Genomic DNA, 18,055 nt, shown 5'->3' with positions numbered 1-18,055 from the left:
GTGAGAAGATGGAGTAGATAGAGATAGAGAGAGAGAGAGAGATAGATAGAGAGAGAGAAGAGGAGAGGAGAGAGAGAAGAGAGGGAGACAGAGAGAGACAGAAGACATAGAGAGAGACTAGACACACAGCGACATACACACACACCGATATATACACACTCCACACAACACCTCTAATACACCCCCAAATCATACAACAACACACACTTACCCCACCACACACAATCACCACAACCACACCGACATACACACACACTATATAATACAACACACATATACATACACACACACATATATAGATAATATATATATAGTATATATATATATATATATATTGAATATATATATATAAGATTATATATATATATTATAGTTTGATGATAGGATGTAGTTTTGTGTATCTCTTTGTTTATCATCACTATTAAGAAGTCCATTCATTATATACACGAGATGTAAAAGACAATGCATCTGTACGCTTTTAAAACCGTAATATCAGCTTTTCTTACAACAGTTTGCAACGACAAGCAAGACTTACTAGAAAACTGCAGTGTGTAAAAACCCACTCTGGAATGATGATCATGACCAGATCCGTGGGTTGTTGGTGACATCTGCTGGTCATCCGCAGTCAGAGTCCACTGAGAGTAACGTTACAGATATTCTAAAACCTTTCTGGATATCTCGAGTGAAATATATTGCTGGAAATAAATATTTTCCTATATTTACATGTGGTTAAGATGTGTCGGTATGTATGACTGGAGGTCATTTTAAACTTGTGGAATCAAGATGACTATCTTTGATTCCATTTGGGGTAAAATAAACCTAGTAACCAAGTACTTGAGCCACTGACATTGAAATAATACATCTATAGTTGCCCTTTTTAGGACTGTATGATTGAAAACACTAAGTTTAAACAACTATAATACCTCACAGCTAAATAGCTAATGTAGCTAAAACTGATCGATTCACATTTATGAAATCTCAGAAATCTTACTGTATTTTCCTGTCTATAGTTAAACTCTAAAGGTATTCATTCCCATGGCGTCTTTGAGTTTAAAGTAATATTTTAAGTTTACCAACATATTTCCTGTGACAGGAGTTAATGTTAACGTTTCGGACTGACACGGCCAACGTCCTGACTTTAATCTGACAGATTATCCACAGTGAAGTTCAGTTTATCATTAAAAAAAAAGTTAAAACTTTTCTGTCTGAGGAAAGCCAGCAGATGGCATCAAGTCACTGACAGCAACATTCACTCCGCCTGGCCAAACATAGCAACGGCGGGCTCTAACTTGCATTGCGTCTTACTGCTGGTGAGTTAATCAAGTACTTTAGATTCGCAGCTTCAGGCTACTAATTTAATTCAAGATGGCGGCAGCAAGGGTGCAAATGTTTCTTTACACAGAGTTTATCCACCATGGCTTATTTTTAGTTTGATAGATAATGACAGAATGGACACTCGCAAGCTACTGTGTGTTTTTGCATAGCTGAGAGCTTTGATTAATTCATTTTATGACCTGTTAATGACCAGATAATATGTATGATGTCCCGATCATGGAAACAGTGGAGGGACTTTCTTTTTTGCATTACTGTAAATTACGTTTAACTCTGCATACATTTTAGTTTCTTTAATTTAAATCTATTTACAGTTTACCTTAAAAACCACTTATGACTTGAAGCTGTAATGAGTAAATTATTGTTTTTTTTTGTTAATTGAAGCAAAGAGTTCTAATAGGAGCAAAGTTCTACTAGCACCTGTGAATATTAGTTGCAAGTGGAAAATCTGTCTTTCAGCCAGATTTGTATGTCAAATACATCAACAAGGCTCACTGGTACATTACACGTTGATATTGTTATTCTCCTTTTAGGTCTATTTTATCATTTCAAATATTTATTCCTTGTTCCATTGCCAACGATGACCTCACGCCCCTGTCATCTGTGGCTCACGTTTACTGGAGCTCTAAGCTTACATAGCTTGCATGTCTAATACACCGGAGGCAGTGTGAGCACATGAGATGGTCCACTGTCAGCCAGTCAAACCTGTTTGATGCCACTCAACTCAGGGGGTCCTCTTAGAAACAGTAGGTGTCAAGTAACATCGCATGCAAGCAGAGCACCGTTTAGCCTTTTGGCCTCGGGCTACCGTGGATCTAAATTAGCATTTGGACTTATCTTTGGATCTTGAACATGACACTGTTGGTCTTTGATTTTCAGACCAGAGGATAAAGCATGTCAGTCATTATTTTTTACCTTCCGTGAGGTCCTTTCTCATGGTAGCCGAAGGAGAGGCAAAGGCCCCCGTTTTGCAAATAAGCACCAATCAACAGCCCAATTTCATGACAAATCATTTCATTGAATTACTTAGCTAACTTAATTAGCTAAATGCTTTGTTTTATATATACACTGAATGTTTATTGTCCATTGTGTACATGCTTTTTTTTTAAACTTAACATTGTGATAGCCGCGCAAAATAATGTGTTGAATCAGCTCATTTCAGATCCCACTTTGAGCTGTTTCGAGAGTCAATGGAATGATTTGGATGAAAGCATTTTCATGTTAGGATGGCCCAGTTCAAGTCCAGACCCGAATCCAACTGAGAATCTGTGGCACTGTGATCTGTTTTGCAAAGAGTGCTCAAAGATTTCAGTCTGTAGACGTCAAAAACTGGTAGAGACATATACGTGAAAAGATAACTGTACATTTCAATGGGGAATGACATTTAATGATATTTTAGCAAGCATTTACATGTTAAAACTGAGCTTTAGAATAGAAGGCAGTTATTTGCTGCACATTTTGTTGTGTTTGTATAATTGTGGTCATGCTCAGGGATGTGCACTCCTTACCTTGGTCATTCTGGGTTCCGGTTGCCTAGATGAGCTGGTACCTGCCGAGCATGGTAGCGGGTCTGGGAAGGTGGCCCCAGCACGGTGCTGTGTGGTCTTGCTGGTGGGAGTTAGTGCGGGCTCTGGGTCCTGGGCTTGGCCATGGCTGTCCTGCTAGGGGTGGCGGACCGGCTCTGTTGTAGGTGCTCAATACCCTGCATCTCACCCTGTGCCTCATTGGCCTGGGGGATGCTCCCGGTTGCTGCACAGGCGACAAACTCATTCATAATACACCCACTCAACACAAACAATACACAATATGCTCACGCCCACTCTCACAATTTACTGTTATGTTAACGTGGCCTGCCAACTTTGATGCTGGATCAAATCACGCAGTTAGGATACTGCCTGAGAGATCGTTTAGTAGAGCGAAACTTCCCTAGTGCATGTAGGCAACCAGCTTCTCTATATGGTGTACTTGAAAAAGGATGTGAAAAAAGAAAAGAAGAAAAAAAGACCTCTTTCCCGGACTCCTGTGACTATACAAAGCACCGATGCCTGTTCTTATTTCTCATAAAAATGACAAACTAAAAATCAGGGGAACATGTAAATGCCTGAATTAACGCAGATGCATTCACCTCATCTGACAAGTCTTGAATGAATGTAGAACTTTATTCACAAGCTCGCTATAATGGTTATTCCTGCTGTATGCTGGGTGAGGTTCTAACCATCCATCCATCCATCCATCCATACATACATACATACATCTTTCCATCCATCCATCCATCCATCCATCCATCCATCCATACATACATACATACATACATACATACATACATACATACATACATACATACATTCACCCATCTTACTTTTCTGTGAGATTAGGTTATGGGGGTAACAGGTTCAGGCAGGAACCCCAGACATCCCTCTCCCCAGCGACATCCTCAGTCTGGGGGATCTCTCCAGCGAGTCCTGGGTCTTCTCTGGGGTCTTCTTTTTTTAGTGGGATGTGCCCAGAAAGCCTTCAAAGGGAGGCGTCCAAGAGGCATCCTGATCAGATGCCCAAGTCACCTCAGTTGGTCCATTTCAATCCAGATAGGTCGAATGCTGATCAAACGGGTTGGCAAAGCATTTACAGAATTAAAGGACATTTTTTGAAGGATTAACCTTTTTGATGTCTCATCCTTTATGGTCATACAACCACAACTTCATGTACTGGTGAAACAAAGATTTACTGTAAACCTTTATATTTACTGTATTATACCTTTGCCCCATCCACCCACCCATCTCTGTAGTAATATCAGCCTTTAACTCAACGTAAACGTTTGTGTTTAGAATGGGCCAAAAAGGACAGAAAAGTAGATAATTATGAGATAAAACTGGTAGGAACTCAGGAACACCACATCCAAAATATAATACCGTATAGTTCCCAGTGGCTCAAAAACAAGAGATAAAATATACAAAATAAATAAATAAATACAATTTGTTTGCCTTTTACACACAAATATAGAATAGAAATAAAAATAGTCTGCCCTGGCAGCCAATCATTTTTTGTTAATCCCACCTCTCTTGGATTACTTGAAAGGGGGCGTAGTCCGCGACGGCTCACCATATTAGACGCTCATTGGTCACCTCAGACCACGTGACGCTAGTCAACCAACCCCTGCAAAGTGCGATGAGTAAAGCCTCAGCGAAGACGCGAGTCCCTGCGAGTGAACGCGTCGGTGACGGGCTCTTTTTGCGGACCGTGCCGTGTTGTCACCAGCTGGCGTTGTGGAGGACGGCGTGGAAGCGGAGCACCGGTGACCCGCGCCTCTCCGAGCGGATGGTTCGGCCCCGAGCGGCCGCCTGGAGCTGAGGGCCAAGCAGGAGAGAGACTGATGGAAGCGCCCGGACCTCTCCCGGTTACATAACTGAGCTCATCGATTACACAAAACCAGGGATGACGGACTGTTGCCTCCGGCCGGACAGGTCGGAGTTCAACCCCTCTCTCCGCCCCCGCAAGGAGCTCATGAGCTGAGGAGAAATCAGCTCGTCTTCACTCCAGCTGTGTTGGCTGCAGGATTCAGTCTGAGGTCATTTAGTTTGCAGGTAAATACATTTAAAAACATGCCGGGACGAGCCGAGGTTGGTTGTTTGCTGGGAAGGCTGTTGATCTACCTTTCAGGACTTTATTTTCACCTTTAAATGCAACTTTAATAATAATAAACTCTAAGTTTTGTTTCCTTAACAAAAACTGATTTTTATTTTATTTTATTGTTCTTCAGTGCAGTGCCTTGCAAGTATATTTACATCGCTTGAACTTTTTTGCATTTAGTCATATTCCAACCGCAAACTTCACTGTGTTTTTATTTCTGAGTCATTTTCACCCTTTAACAGGTTTTCTGCCTGGATTGTCCTGTATTTAACTCCATTCATCGCCCCATCAACACTACTGGGGGGGCATCATATGGTGTCACTACCACGTTTCACAGTGAGGATGGTGTGTCCAGGATGAGATGCAGAATTAGTCAGCATCATCATCCATGTGATGGACTGAGCATTGCTCCTTGAGATGTTAGAAGTTCTCCATGTTATTCTGTAACCTAACCGAACTTGAAACTTCACAGCTTTCTCAATGATCTGTCTGCTGTGTTCTCTGGTACCCCATGATGCTGTTTGACTCACTAATGTACTGTAACAAACCACGGGGTGCCTTCACCGAACAATTGGATTTATGTGGATATGACTTTACATGCAAGTTAATTAACTAACGGTTATTTCACCAGGAAATGTCAGCTTTAAATAGGAATCTCTTACGAGACAATTTGAGCCAATACTGGCAGCCGCTCACATGGCATTCATAGCAAAACATAGAATAAAAGAAGACATTCGCCACACTCATAAATATAATAATTGAACAACCCTCAGTTAAAACATTTACAGAAAAATGATTCCCCTCTCAACATCTTTACAGACAACCTTAAAACCATTTAGTGACGGCAGCACTTTTGAGTTTACGCTTTTCTGTGGTTCAGTGCAGATTCAGCAGAAAACCGAAACGATTTCCTTTCGAGGTCAGTTTGGACTTTAGGCACGTAAAGTGAAAGTAGGTTCTCCCAACAAAGTTCCCACAAATAGACATTAATTATCAATAAGGTGACTTCTGATCGCAGCTGGTTGCATCTTATTTAGATGTATCAACGTAAAGGAGGTTAAATGTGAATACTTCTCGTACTTTTCAAATTACTATGTAAAATATTTTGAAAACCATGCGTGAGTTTTCCTTCAACTGCATAATTATTCACTAATTTGTGCCGGTCAGTCACACCCCAATAAAAATCAGGACGTTTGTTGGTCAAAACTTGACAACAACAAAAAAAGTTAAAGAGGTGTAGATAACTTTGCAAGCCCCTGGGTGACGTGCTTTTAAATAATTGAATAAACATGTTTGAAGATTGGGACCCCGGGATTTGTTCAGAAAGTACAATTTCAGTATGTAAAATTCATATTCATATTTCTTGTTGTTTTCCTTGACTTTGATTTTTACAATCCAATTCATCAGGTGTGTTAGGCAGGTTTTCAAAAAAAAGTTGCAGAGTAAAAACAACAAATTTTAATAGAAAAAATAAAAAATAAGAACACCAGGATCATGGCATTTGAGTGAAACATCAAAAATATGGAGTAGATGGTGCATCTCAGTTTATATTAAAGCTGGAGATGCACCAACCTGCATTTAGGAGGATGCATAAAACAAATGTAATAACATGACAAAAGCTCTTCAGATGTTAAAGGAAAATTATAATAAACACAAAAGATCATAATTATACAGAATTACTAATGTCTGGGTAAACTGCAAGTGAATGCATGACTAAACAAAGTCCAGTGATTCAACCAAACGCAGTGTGGAGACGGATTTTTTCACAGCCCTGGGCCAGACCAGATAAGGCTTGTTCCCTTTTTACTTCTCCGACTTGTGCCTGGAATGACTAACTAATTCTAAGAAACTCATAGGAACAGAGACACTGACAAACCGAACGTTTAGGCAGAAGATTAGGGAGCTATGCTGCTGTCTAACCAGTCACTGATTTATTCGGGTGGTTTTCAATAAGTTCTTGTGTTATAAGCTCATTTCTTTCATTCAGTCAAAACAGTATACTTGTTTGTTTAGACTATTTCCTAAGTTAATTAAATGCTTACTCAGCAAATTAGAAAATCATATAAGACCAAGAGATAAAGCTGTTTAAGACAGAAATGCTATTTTATGATCATGTCTACACAAACATAGTTAAGGTTGCTGTCTTGACAGTTGTTCCCCCACAAGTAGGTTTAGCCACAAAGGTCATTGCTTAAGTAGCGGGCTGCTCAGTATTCGAGCATGTTAATGGAAAGTTGAGTGGAAGGAAAAAGCTTGTTTAAAAAAAAAAAGGTGCACAAGTAACAGGAATAGCCCACAGCCTTAAGGGGATTTTGAAGCAAAGCCCCATCAGAAGTTTAGAAGGCTGGAGCCGGACCTTCAAAGCTCCTCACAAGCAGACTTATTCAGTACATGAGCCGAAAGTGTTGCATTCGTGATGTTAGGCTATTTCTTAACCAGAGATACCTCAAGTGTCTCAATTGTGTTGAGAAGAAAAATCACTGCTCTGTTGCCTAATTGTCCAACGTCCAGATTTCAGTTGAAAATAAATGTCAATTAAATTTGGAAATTGAGTCAGGAAGAGCGGAGAGGCACAGGGTCCAAGTTTCTTGAAGTCCAGTGTAAGGTGTCCACAGTTGGGGTGTCTTGTCATCTGCTGGCGTTGGCTAGTTGTGTTTTTATCAACTAAAAAGTAAATTAAACTCCAAATCAAGTGCATCAGAGAATAAGCAGCATGTTGATGCTTTATTGTGCCGGGAAAAAAATTACGCCTTTTCCTTTTAAATACTTTCGATGAAATGGTAAAAATAAATAAATGATAATCTGATTTAAGTTAGTATTTGACCAACTGATTAAAAAAATAAAATGTATTTTAATCTCAACTACTGGCTGAAAAATTGTTGCCCAAACTGGCAGAATTTCTTTTTTCATCCTTAAAACTTTTAGCAAATGTTATTTAATGGACGTTCTACAAATACATGATGACCATAAAAAGGGGGACACTATTTAATATCGCACAGACTATTTGACATACAATAGTCATTGACTAATATATTTCGAGCGAGAATTGGGATAGAAATATAGATATATCCTTTATTGTTGCATAGTGGGGGGATTCAGGAGTAACAGCAGCAAAGTTAAAGGCAAAGAGAAGCACGCGGATACACACAAAGTTAAGAAGTAAGAGAACAAAAATAAGAGTACAGTAGGGCAAAAATACAACACAGGGAAAACAAATACTGTACATTTATTAAGGATAATATTTTCTGACTAAAGACATGTCCAACTGTGTAGGGTGGTTTAAAAAATGTTAAGTGTTCATGTTCATTTAGCATAAAAAGCAATAACAGAATACTGAAAAGAATGGAAAAAACTGCGACAAAGCAGCAGAGAAGCAGCTCTCCTGCAAATAGGAATGGGGGGAAAAAGCTGTTTAGTGAGACTGGGTCATTCTTCTACAAGGTATCAACAAGGATTCTTGAAGGTTTACTTTCTGTAGTCAGTAAAATGTCTTTTTTTTTTTTTTTTTTTTTTTTTAAATATCTCACTCTCAGCTTTAAACAATTGGCCTTCCGTGTTTTAGTTTTTTTTCCCCCTACATTTGCAGCGACGTCAGCGCACAGCACCATGAACGTGGGCACGGCGCACAGCGAGGTGAACCCCAACACCCGGGTGATGAACAGCAGGGGGATCTGGCTGTCTTACATCCTGGGCATCGGCTTGCTTCACATCATCCTGCTCAGCATCCCCTTCGTTAGCGTCCCCGTCGTCTGGACCCTCACCAACCTCATCCACAACCTGGTGAGCGGAGCAGAGCGCACTCAGGCGCCACCACCATTATGGCACGCTCTGGGAATAGGCTGAAGTCGGGTTTACACCGACATGCAAAACCAGACATTTCGTTTTGTTTTGTTGCAGATTAAATCATGTAGAGGTAGACTCTATACTGGATTTCATTTAGGCATATCAGAGTAAAGGGGGCTTAATGTGAATACAAATGCAGATTTTTATCTGTAAAGCATTTAAAAAACCATGTATCATTTCAGTCTAACCTCTTCACAATTATCCACTGCTAAATTATATTGAAATTTGTGGTTGTAACCAGATAAAATTTGGTAAACGTCTGGCAATATGAGCCATGTGCTTCCAGAAGCATTTGTTTACTCTGTCTTCTAGTCCTAAAAAATGCCAAGCCACAACTTTTTAAACTCAGTTTAAACTTCAAGACCCCGAGGAAAGGCCGGAGAACTCATCCTGGCTGGATAGTTGTCTCCTATTTCTATCTCTGACCCCCTGCTTGTTGTGTGTTTGTGTGCAGTGCATGTACCTCCTGCTTCACACGGTCAAAGGGACGCCCTTCGAGACTCCAGATCAGGGCAAGGCTCGCCTCCTGACCCACTGGGAGCAGATGGACTACGGCGTGCAGTTCACCGCGTCGCGCAAGTTCCTCACAATCACGCCCATTGTCCTGTAAGTGGCATGCACTCTTCCTTCTGCTGCCTTCCAGGTTGTAAAGTGGGTCAGTGGATTAGGATGGTTACCATCCAAGCCCACAAACTGTCAGAGGGCTTGGGTTTTTTTTTTTGCAGGTGCACCCGTAAGTGCTTTCCTGGCTTTTTCTTCCGTCGTTATCGTGGGAGTTCAGTTTACAGGAGGCGCTTTGGTTTCCTGGATCTGATTTGCAGGCTCAGCAAGAATTACTGTAACGAGAGCAGCTCTGCAGGTGTACGCTGTGCCTCTGTACGCGCTTGTCGTCTCGTTTTGCAGCCAACGGGAAGTGGCTCTTCATGACAGCAACGGCACAGCTGCAAGTGTTGTTTTTATTTTTTATTTTTTTTCCTAAGACATAATCTTAATGTTTAGTTTGCTTGATTAATCTGGTGCAATTTAAAGCATTTGCTCAGGCATGTTTCCACTGGTATGACAAATGATACAGTAATTGGTGGCAAGATACAAGTTTTTGAGGCTGAAAGGCCTCTTTGCCATCACCCTGATTTTTATTTTTATTTTTTTTTGGGGGGGGGGGGGGAATTTTTTTCTAATAACAGATTCAACTCAGGACTTAGTTGGAGTCCTGTTCATTTTCAGTAAGAGCAAACGTTGGTAAAATTAAAAGATTACTTCAAACCTAAATCTGTCAGGGGTGTGAATAATTTCAGTCTTTACGTTTATGTTTCCTCTCAGCATATATTGGACTCAGTCTATTATGGCGGTATTAGTTTTATAACAAATGTCTTCTTCACCATGGGCTTTTTTATAATAAGGGGCCGGGCTGGTCTCTTCTGTCCACACGAACACTAAATCACTGACGCATACAAATTTATCAGGCGATTCCTTCTCGTGATCCCAAAGGTACGGACTAAACTGGTGAGGATGTCTTTTCGGTTCGTGGCTGCATCAGCCTGGAATCCGTTGCAGGACTTCATAATTTAAAGCTCTGGGGAATAAGTACATCTCATGCTCTGTGCTGCTGTTTTGGTGGGGTAAAAGAAGGATATACTCACTGTTTCTTGTTCAAATAGTGGTGAAATTGAATGAAACAAATGCTAGTTTATAGAAACTTTTATTTAAATCTTTAAAATATCAAATTAGATATCACCCATCTTCAAGATTAGTACCAAAAGCTACTACGTGTCCTGACGGAGACGGTGCTGTTTTATGGTTTTAAAATAGCAGTTCATGAAAAGACAAAAAGTGCAACTGTATAAAGGGCAAAGGGGCAAAAGGATATTCTGCAAATGACATTAATTGGTAATGACTGGCAGTGACACATGTTTTTAAGATATATATCCTGGGACAAAGTGACTGATGCTATCAGATTTGAGCCTCCTTCTTCATAATTATTGTGTTTTTACTCTGACATGCATATGTTATGAATATCGACGTCTGGACCAAATCTGGACTGACAGTGACCCATTATTTTCTTATTCATATCTATCCACCTGCTTTTTGAGATTTGACCACTGGATCTCATTGGATTTTCCTGCTACAGGACCAGACTTTTAAAGTTCTGATCATCAAATGACTTAGTCACGTTTGCTTTGTGACACGGTGCTCCAACACTCTGGAAAATACACAAATCGTCACAAAGTTGTTGTCTGCATTCTGATCCCGTTCTCTATTCGGGCTCATGTTCGTGGGGAGAACTGTATGTAAGCTAAGCCTTCTAACTTGAACCAGAAGCTGGCCCTTTTCAGTTAGTTGTGTTAAAAAAACAGACCAAACTGTTTTTTGCCGCTGCTTGGTTGATTTGAAGGGTTTAATTTAATTATGCATTTAATATTTGCTTTGAAGTTGGAGCTTTCTAGTGTGTACCAGAAAGGATCGAAGTTGGAATTTTGAGTGGAAACCTGAAAAGGCTGCTATTTCGTCATAAACCAATAAGGACAAAGTCTTGTTTTATTTATTTTTTTTGCTACCTCCGGTACTTTATAGATCTATTTTTCCCCCCTCCAAACAAATGGAGGCTTTTCAAAATCAGTCCAGCACTGTGGAATCATTAGAGGGAGGAGGAGGAAATATGAAGGGTCGATATGGAGCGTTAACACGCCGCGTGTGATCACGGACCACATCTGTGCCTTATCACCTACAGTATAGACTTGTAGAATTACAGATCTCACAAACAATTATTTACCAGTAGAGGCACCTTTGAAACAGTGGAGAACATTCCCAGGATTGGCCAGGCAATCAAAATCACTCCAAGAGCGCATTGATAATTCATCCAGGAGGTCACAAAAGAACCCAAAACAACATGACTTGCCTTATTTAAGGTCCGTGTTCAAGATTTATCTATAGGAAAGAGACCAGGCACCCGCTGAGCAAAATTAAAACCTAAAACCTCTGGAGGACAGGGAAAAACAAAAGTAAGGTTTTGAAGTGGCCTAGATAACGTTTTGGTACACGACTGATTTGGAAAAAAAGGCCAATCTTGCTGGAAAACCCTCCGCTGTGTCTGAATAAAATGTTGGAAACTTGTTTTGCTATAAAAGCTAATGTTATGGTGGTTAAAAACAATTATCTAACAGCTGCAGAATAATCCTAAAGCAGTATGAAGTGTTTCCCCCCCAAAAAAACCACTGTATCTGAAAAAAAGCGTCCCAGAGCCAAAAGCTTTTGGCCTGAACTTTATGCTTTAGTCGCGGAAAACTGCCAGATTGCAACAAAACAAGCTTTTATTTTTCACATTACTGAGGACTCCTTGAACTCATCTTCTCTGTCTCCTTCTCCGTCTCTCCCCTTTTGCTTCAGGTACATATTAACCAGCTTCTACACCAAGTACGACAGAGGCCATTTTGTGGTCAACACGGTGTCCCTGCTCACCGTGCTCATTCCCAAACTGCCGCAGCTGCACGGCGTTCGTATCTTTGGGATTAACAAGTACTGACAGCCTGGAAGAAGAGGAGGAGGAGGAGGTTTAACGTCCCCCGGGGACTGCTGAAGAGCACACAGCGCATTGGTCTCTGATGAGGACCTCTGGCAACCTTATTCTACCAGAGAGCTCCTCAAAGGAAGCCTGCTGAGGATGCTGCCATGGCACCCAATCAGAAAGCCTCCGAGGAGAGAGAGAGAGCACAGGAGGAGCGAGTCGCGTTGCAACAAGCTGTGGTTTATCCTCTCGCTTTACAGACACTTTAAATCGCAGTTAAAGATGAAGCTTCTGACATTTCTGAAGACGGTGCACAAAAAAAACAAAAAACAGTGCCATTTCAGTCGGTTGGCACGACAAGGGAGTTTTTTTTTCTTTTTTTAAGTCTATTTTTGTGAAATGATACAGTGTTTTATTTATTCAGCCTTGCGCCATTCTGCAACTTCGTCCCCCCATGAGGTTTGTGGCTTCAGCGGAGAGCAACAATACCGACATGGCCGGGGCACTGGCGAAGGGCTGCAGAGGCGAGACACAAGAAACCGCCGAGTTTTATATTTGGCTCCTCTCTGCTCTGCTGTGCTCGGGGTCAAGACTGGGTCGCTGAGGAGCCCGTATTTTTATCTGGCCTTTTCCATATTTGGAGAACTCTTGTCCTGGTTTCCCCCCGTACGGAAAGCCCTCTGGGCACAGAACGCTTGAGCAATCCTGAACAGATCAACAGGCCCACAATCTCATTTAAGAGATAAGATTTCGGTTCTTGAAATACCAACGAGGGGACGCAGTTATCCCGTAGAGCTGCTTGGGATCTGTCCTTTCAGCTGATTCCTGGTGACGAATCACAGACTTCTGATTATTTGCAGCATAATGTAATCGGCTTACAAAAGGCCAAACATTATTGAAGATGTTTTGCTTATTTACTTCAGAGGTGCGCAGACTGAAATTCAAGACATATGATGGTTGTTTTCTTAGTTCAAACCCGACCATCGACCATTTTTGACGTGATTCGTTTTCACTGGAAAGTGAAGTGGTTCTTCACCCCCTGGTAGCGGCGTAAAAAAAAAAAAAAAAAAAAAAAGAAATGTTTCTGTAAATTCATCTTTTATTGTAGCAGCATAATGTCACTGAGCACATGTAAAATATCCTAGCTTTAATTTATTATATATTGGTTGGTATATATTCATGTTGAGAAGAAATTGTTTGTAATAAAATCACAGGTGCCTCGATCTTTGGCACCACTGCTGTCAAGGAAAGTGAAAAGAACGAATAAAAGGATTTCTTACCAAAATATTAATCCAGGTTTTTAATCCTTGCCATTAAGTAAGTAAGTAAATAAACCGGGGAGAAAACCAAATCTCTCCTCTTTGCGCTTGCTTGAACAAGCTTCAATGGTATTTTCCTCTTCTGCTCATGATCTGACTCGTTTTGTTGTTTGGTGTGTTTTATATTCTTTTGCGGGGACATCTCAGCATCTCCAAAGCCACTACTTTTAGGGCTGAACGGAGCGGTCCGCAGCCGAGTGTGAAGTGGAACGCACGTTTTGACAAGGTTGTGCTAAAGTGCATCGACTCATAGTGGACCTTAGTTGACACCCCACGTAGAACAGCTTAGAAATGGATCACTGGGCACCGCACCTTGAGGTGTCGGCCCCTGACCAGATAGTGTGGGTTGTTTTAATAGAAAATGGGGACACGTTTATCAGTGCCATGGTTCGTGGATTGCCCCATCCACACATTTCAGTATGATGGGTCAGTCTTTGCCTGAAGTGCAAATTTCTTGGTGTCTTTTTTTTTTTTTTTCTATGAGCAGTGGTAGGCATGAGCAGGAGATGGATGGATATATTGACCCCTTGTCTGCAGTAATGCAGGTGTTGCTCCAGTTTCTTGTAATGTGATGGTCATGAGAATGCGACAACAGGAAATAAAAGTCCAATACTTAGAGATCAGATAAGAAGCTCCATCATTCTGAGTTTCCCCACAGTGATCTGGGTTTTCGTCAAAGACTGGTTACCCCTACGACCTGATCCTGGAGGAGTGGAACATCTGGATGGTTGGGATTTCAGGGTCCGTGGTGCCACATAGTCTAGCCAAGTGTCATGTGCCTTTTTGAAAGAGAAACAGGCCTACGGCATTTTAGATCCTCCACCATACTTAACAGTGGGCATGAGGTCCTTTTTCTACAAATTACCCTTTTCACACAAGCCTCATCTGTGTTTATGTCTGGAAAGCTCAGGTTTACATTTGTGATGGGAGGATATAAAAGGAAACTTCCTGGGATGCCCCTTTTTAAAAAAAAAAAAAAAAAAAAAAAAAAACCCAGCTGGCCTGTAATCCAACGCTCATGGAGTGGCTTATGTGAACGTTGTAGAACAATTTATCCCACTTACCTCCTACCTTTCTGTTTTAGGGAGCAACATACACTTGAGTCCCCATCCGGCCTTATTTGTCAAAGTTCACCTTGTTTTGCACTTTTTAGTTATTGCTTGGACTGTATACGTTTAGGCCTATAGCTAAGCTACGAAGATCATCACACATGTGCTTGACTCGATTTCTATGCCTTATTGCTTGCCCCGTTTTTAAGAACTGCAAAGATAAATTAGCTTCTGTGTCATGTTATATTAGTACAGAATTTATAGTAACTAATGGGGGCAAATAACTGATGCACATAGGACTTCGGTAAAACAATTCTTCTTCTTCTTCAATCTGCCACTGAGGAAACTCTGCTGCAGTAAAAGATTAATTTATTTTGAGTTTTTGTCACAGATTCTTTCACTGGGTTAGCAATACCTGCTGGACCACAAGTAAAGGCATAGCTCACCTGTAGTCATAGTGTAATTCTTCTCAAAAAATACTAGAATGATGCACACAGGTAAGGGATTGATTCAAGTTTTTTTAATCAATATTATATTAAAACCGGTGTTTTGTGGAATAAAGGACCCATTTCTAAAAGCTCCTTGGTGGTTAAGAGAAGCTTTAGTGCATTACCGCCACCTGGAAGTCCTTGGAGTCATGTGATGGTTTGAGTTGGACATCCCCTGATTAAAACATTCACGTGTATCAGTCCTGAAAGCTCTGTGGAAGCACTAATATTCTTTATTAGTTAGGAAGAGAAAATACACTCTTTTTGCACTGTGTTCATCCTCTAAAAAGTGATCTTTACCAAACCAAATGTCTTATGATCTGAGAAAACTACACACTTTTTTTAAAGGGGTCAGCTTTCTAACCTTTTGTACATCTTCACAACTCATGCGAAAAATTGTCAGATTTCTATGATGTTTCTATTCAATCCATTTTCTTTAAAACCCAATTTAGATGAAAATTGGCAAGTTATCGTCCCTGGCAAGGCACTGATCAGTTTAAAATATATGATTTTAAAACTGTGCTGCAGCACATAAAGTGCCTTTCACAGAAACAAAGTCATAAAGCACTGTACAGGAAAATAACATTTAAGATATACATAAAAAGCAAAAATAGTATGTTAAAAGCACAAATATACATAAAAAGCGTCATAAAATCAGGACAACAAAAAAAATTTTCAGTTGTTTTTTTAAACATGTCCACAGAGTCAGCAAAGCAAAGCTGTAGTAAGTGTTCTACAGTTTTGGAGTCATAGGCTGAAAAGTCCAGTCCTCTCTTAGATTTCAGCCCAGTGAGAGGATAAGCCAGGAAATTTTGGGCATGGGATGGAAGGCTGCGAGGAGCAAAACGTAGATAGTTAGACGCTGACATACATAGTCAGGAGCCTGACCATTTAGAGCCCTGTGTAGGTGAGGACAAGAAGCTTAAATGGAATTATAAAATCCACTGGGAACCAGTGTAAGGAATATAAGACTGGAGGAGATGTGATAGAAATTACAGTTTTTTTTTTTGTAAGAAGTCTGACAGCTGCGTTCTAGATAACTTGGAGGCGTGGAATAATAGATCTGTCCAGACCTATAAAAAGGGCTTTACAATAGTCTAGATAATATGACAAATGCATGAGTAATCTTCTCTACATCTGCTCGAGTGAGTCCTTAAATGAAAGAAACAGGAACAAGAAATGGATCGGACATGCAAGTCAAAGCCTAAAAAAATGTCTAACTCCTCTATTTATTTATTTATTTTTTAATTGTGGATTTGGTTGCTGGGCAAAAATAAGCAACTGTGTGGCTGATTTTTTTTTCCATGCAGGCTAGGAGCAGTTATCAAAGTCTGTCTTATCTGTGTTTAAAACTGGAAAGTTGCTGGAGAGAGCCAGTCAGTGACACGAGATGACAGCCTTTTAAGCTGGTGAGGTTTAAATCATACATACTGCTGGATGTCATCTGCATAGGTGTGACATGAAATATCAGAAAAGCCCTGAATGATACCAGCTAATTAAAAGATTTAAAATGCCCACACAGCACATACACATAGAAAGGTGACTCTTTGTAAACCTCGAACAAGTGCTTGTATAGCTGTGTTATTTCTGAGTCTGATAGCCTACACATGCCGTGTGTATTGCCAGACGATCACGTGGCTGCCTGATGACATCATTGCTCAGTTTGAGATCTGACAACTTACAATGCTTTGGGAAAAATATTAATGCCCTTTGAATTTTTTTTCACATTTCATCCAGTTTCAACATCATTATTTAATGAAGTAGCTGTAGAGAGAAGTTTTATTTTAGTTTTTTTTTTATGTAGAAACGGGAAGAAGAAAATTATTGTTAAAAGAGCCACAAGAAGCGCTGCAACCTGTGTAGAGGAAACATCAGAGCTGTGGAAGGAGCTCTGGTCAGACATGACCAAACTAAGTCCTTGATCTATCTTAAATGTGAAAGAAACCTAACCGTGCACATCTCTCCAAACACAGCACCCCCACACTGATGCATGGTGGTAACAGCATTATGCTATTGGGATGCTTATCTTCATTAGGGTGCAGCTAAATACAGCTCAGTCCTTTAAGTAAAGCTATTAAAGGATCAAATTTTAGACCTGAATATAAGTGATAGTTTGTGGAAAATCAAAGTCACAGATTTTCTCCATTCAATCTGACATTGTTTGAGTTATTTTGCTAAAAACATTGGTATCTAGATATGAAAAGCTGGTAGAGACATGCACCAAAGGACACTTGATTTGGAGTAAAATGTGATTCTACAAAGTATCGAGTTAGGGGCTGTTGTCATTTACAAACGAAAACCAGGCACCCTTTTCTTTCCATTTCACTGTTCTTGGACTACTTTGTGTTTGTCCACAGTAGAAAATCCCATTAACATTCACGGTTTGTGGTTTCCACGATAAAATGTTCAAGCTGTAAGAATACTTACATTACTTGCATAATGTGATGTATACCTGGTACAAGCTCCTATGTAATTTAATGATACATTGCTGGTCTGCATGTGAATCAGATTATTTTTTGGCTGTCTGGTATTGGATAAATTCATTAATTTCATGTCTGTTGGTTTTATGAAATTTATTGTGGTTTTAGGTGTTAAGATCTGCTGAACAACCATAGTGAAATACTCTGTGATGGCCTATAATGCTGAAGACAAATTTAATATTTTATTTCACCTTCTTAAGTATGAGTTTGGAGCAAATTTAAATCTCTTAAAACTAGGCTTGACAATTTTTTCAGAGGTTTCCCCAAGCCCCCTTTTGAATAACTGCGCATGCTCTTCCGCTTTTCAGGAAATCTCCCAAATCCACTCTGATCTTATTTCTTTCTTCTGAGGCCCTTCTCTTCTTCTCATAAACATGAACACGGTTTGCTTCTTGTAACATGCAGCCATGTTCAA

At 40.2% G+C, this 18,055-nt stretch overlaps 2 protein-coding genes across 4 annotated transcripts in view; one reads left to right on the top strand and one right to left on the bottom strand.

The window, feature by feature from the left end:
* wnt3 (wingless-type MMTV integration site family, member 3) overlaps positions 1-3,093 on the bottom strand; it is a 53,206-nt gene extending 50,113 nt beyond the window's left edge. The window contains exon 1 of the mRNA XM_021323822.2: positions 2,841-3,093. The gene's annotated coding sequence lies outside the window, so the exon portion shown is untranslated. The remainder of the gene's footprint in view (positions 1-2,840) is intronic.
* Positions 1,251-12,332, top strand: LOC118556478 (ORM1-like protein 3). Of its 3 annotated transcripts, none has more exons than XM_036142162.1 (4): positions 1,251-1,310; positions 8,546-8,739; positions 9,257-9,408; positions 12,187-12,332. In XM_036142162.1, the coding sequence occupies exons 2-4, from the start codon at positions 8,566-8,568 to the stop codon at positions 12,320-12,322; spliced, it is 462 nt and encodes a 153-aa protein (XP_035998055.1). In that variant the 5' UTR covers positions 1,251-1,310; positions 8,546-8,565; the 3' UTR covers positions 12,323-12,332. The 3 variants fall into 3 exon arrangements, with proteins under 3 accessions (XP_035998055.1, XP_035998054.1, XP_035998056.1); XM_036142161.1 differs by lacking the exon at positions 1,251-1,310 and adding an exon at positions 4,493-4,913; XM_036142163.1 differs by lacking the exon at positions 1,251-1,310 and adding an exon at positions 7,195-8,400.
* Positions 12,333-18,055: the final 5,723 nt, after the last annotated feature.

Source organism: Fundulus heteroclitus, chromosome 10 (genome assembly GCF_011125445.2).
Source record: "Fundulus heteroclitus isolate FHET01 chromosome 10, MU-UCD_Fhet_4.1, whole genome shotgun sequence".
NCBI classification, from domain to species: domain Eukaryota; kingdom Metazoa; phylum Chordata; class Actinopteri; order Cyprinodontiformes; family Fundulidae; genus Fundulus; species Fundulus heteroclitus.
Note: the sequence above shows the minus strand (reverse complement) of the source record. Positions and strands in the feature narration are given on the sequence as shown.

What these genes read in the sequence shown, in the direction of transcription:
- LOC118556478 (XM_036142162.1), top strand. Translation starts at nt 8,566, where the DNA reads ATGAACGTGGGCACGGCGCACAGCGAGGTGAACCCCAACACCCGGGTG. An exon ending in CCAACCTCATCCACAACCTG is followed by an intron (nt 8,740 to 9,256) that starts GTGAGCGGAGCA and finishes GTTTGTGTGCAG; the next exon opens with TGCATGTACCTCCTGCTTCA. An exon ending in ACAATCACGCCCATTGTCCT is followed by an intron (nt 9,409 to 12,186) that starts GTAAGTGGCATG and finishes CTTTTGCTTCAG; the next exon opens with GTACATATTAACCAGCTTCT.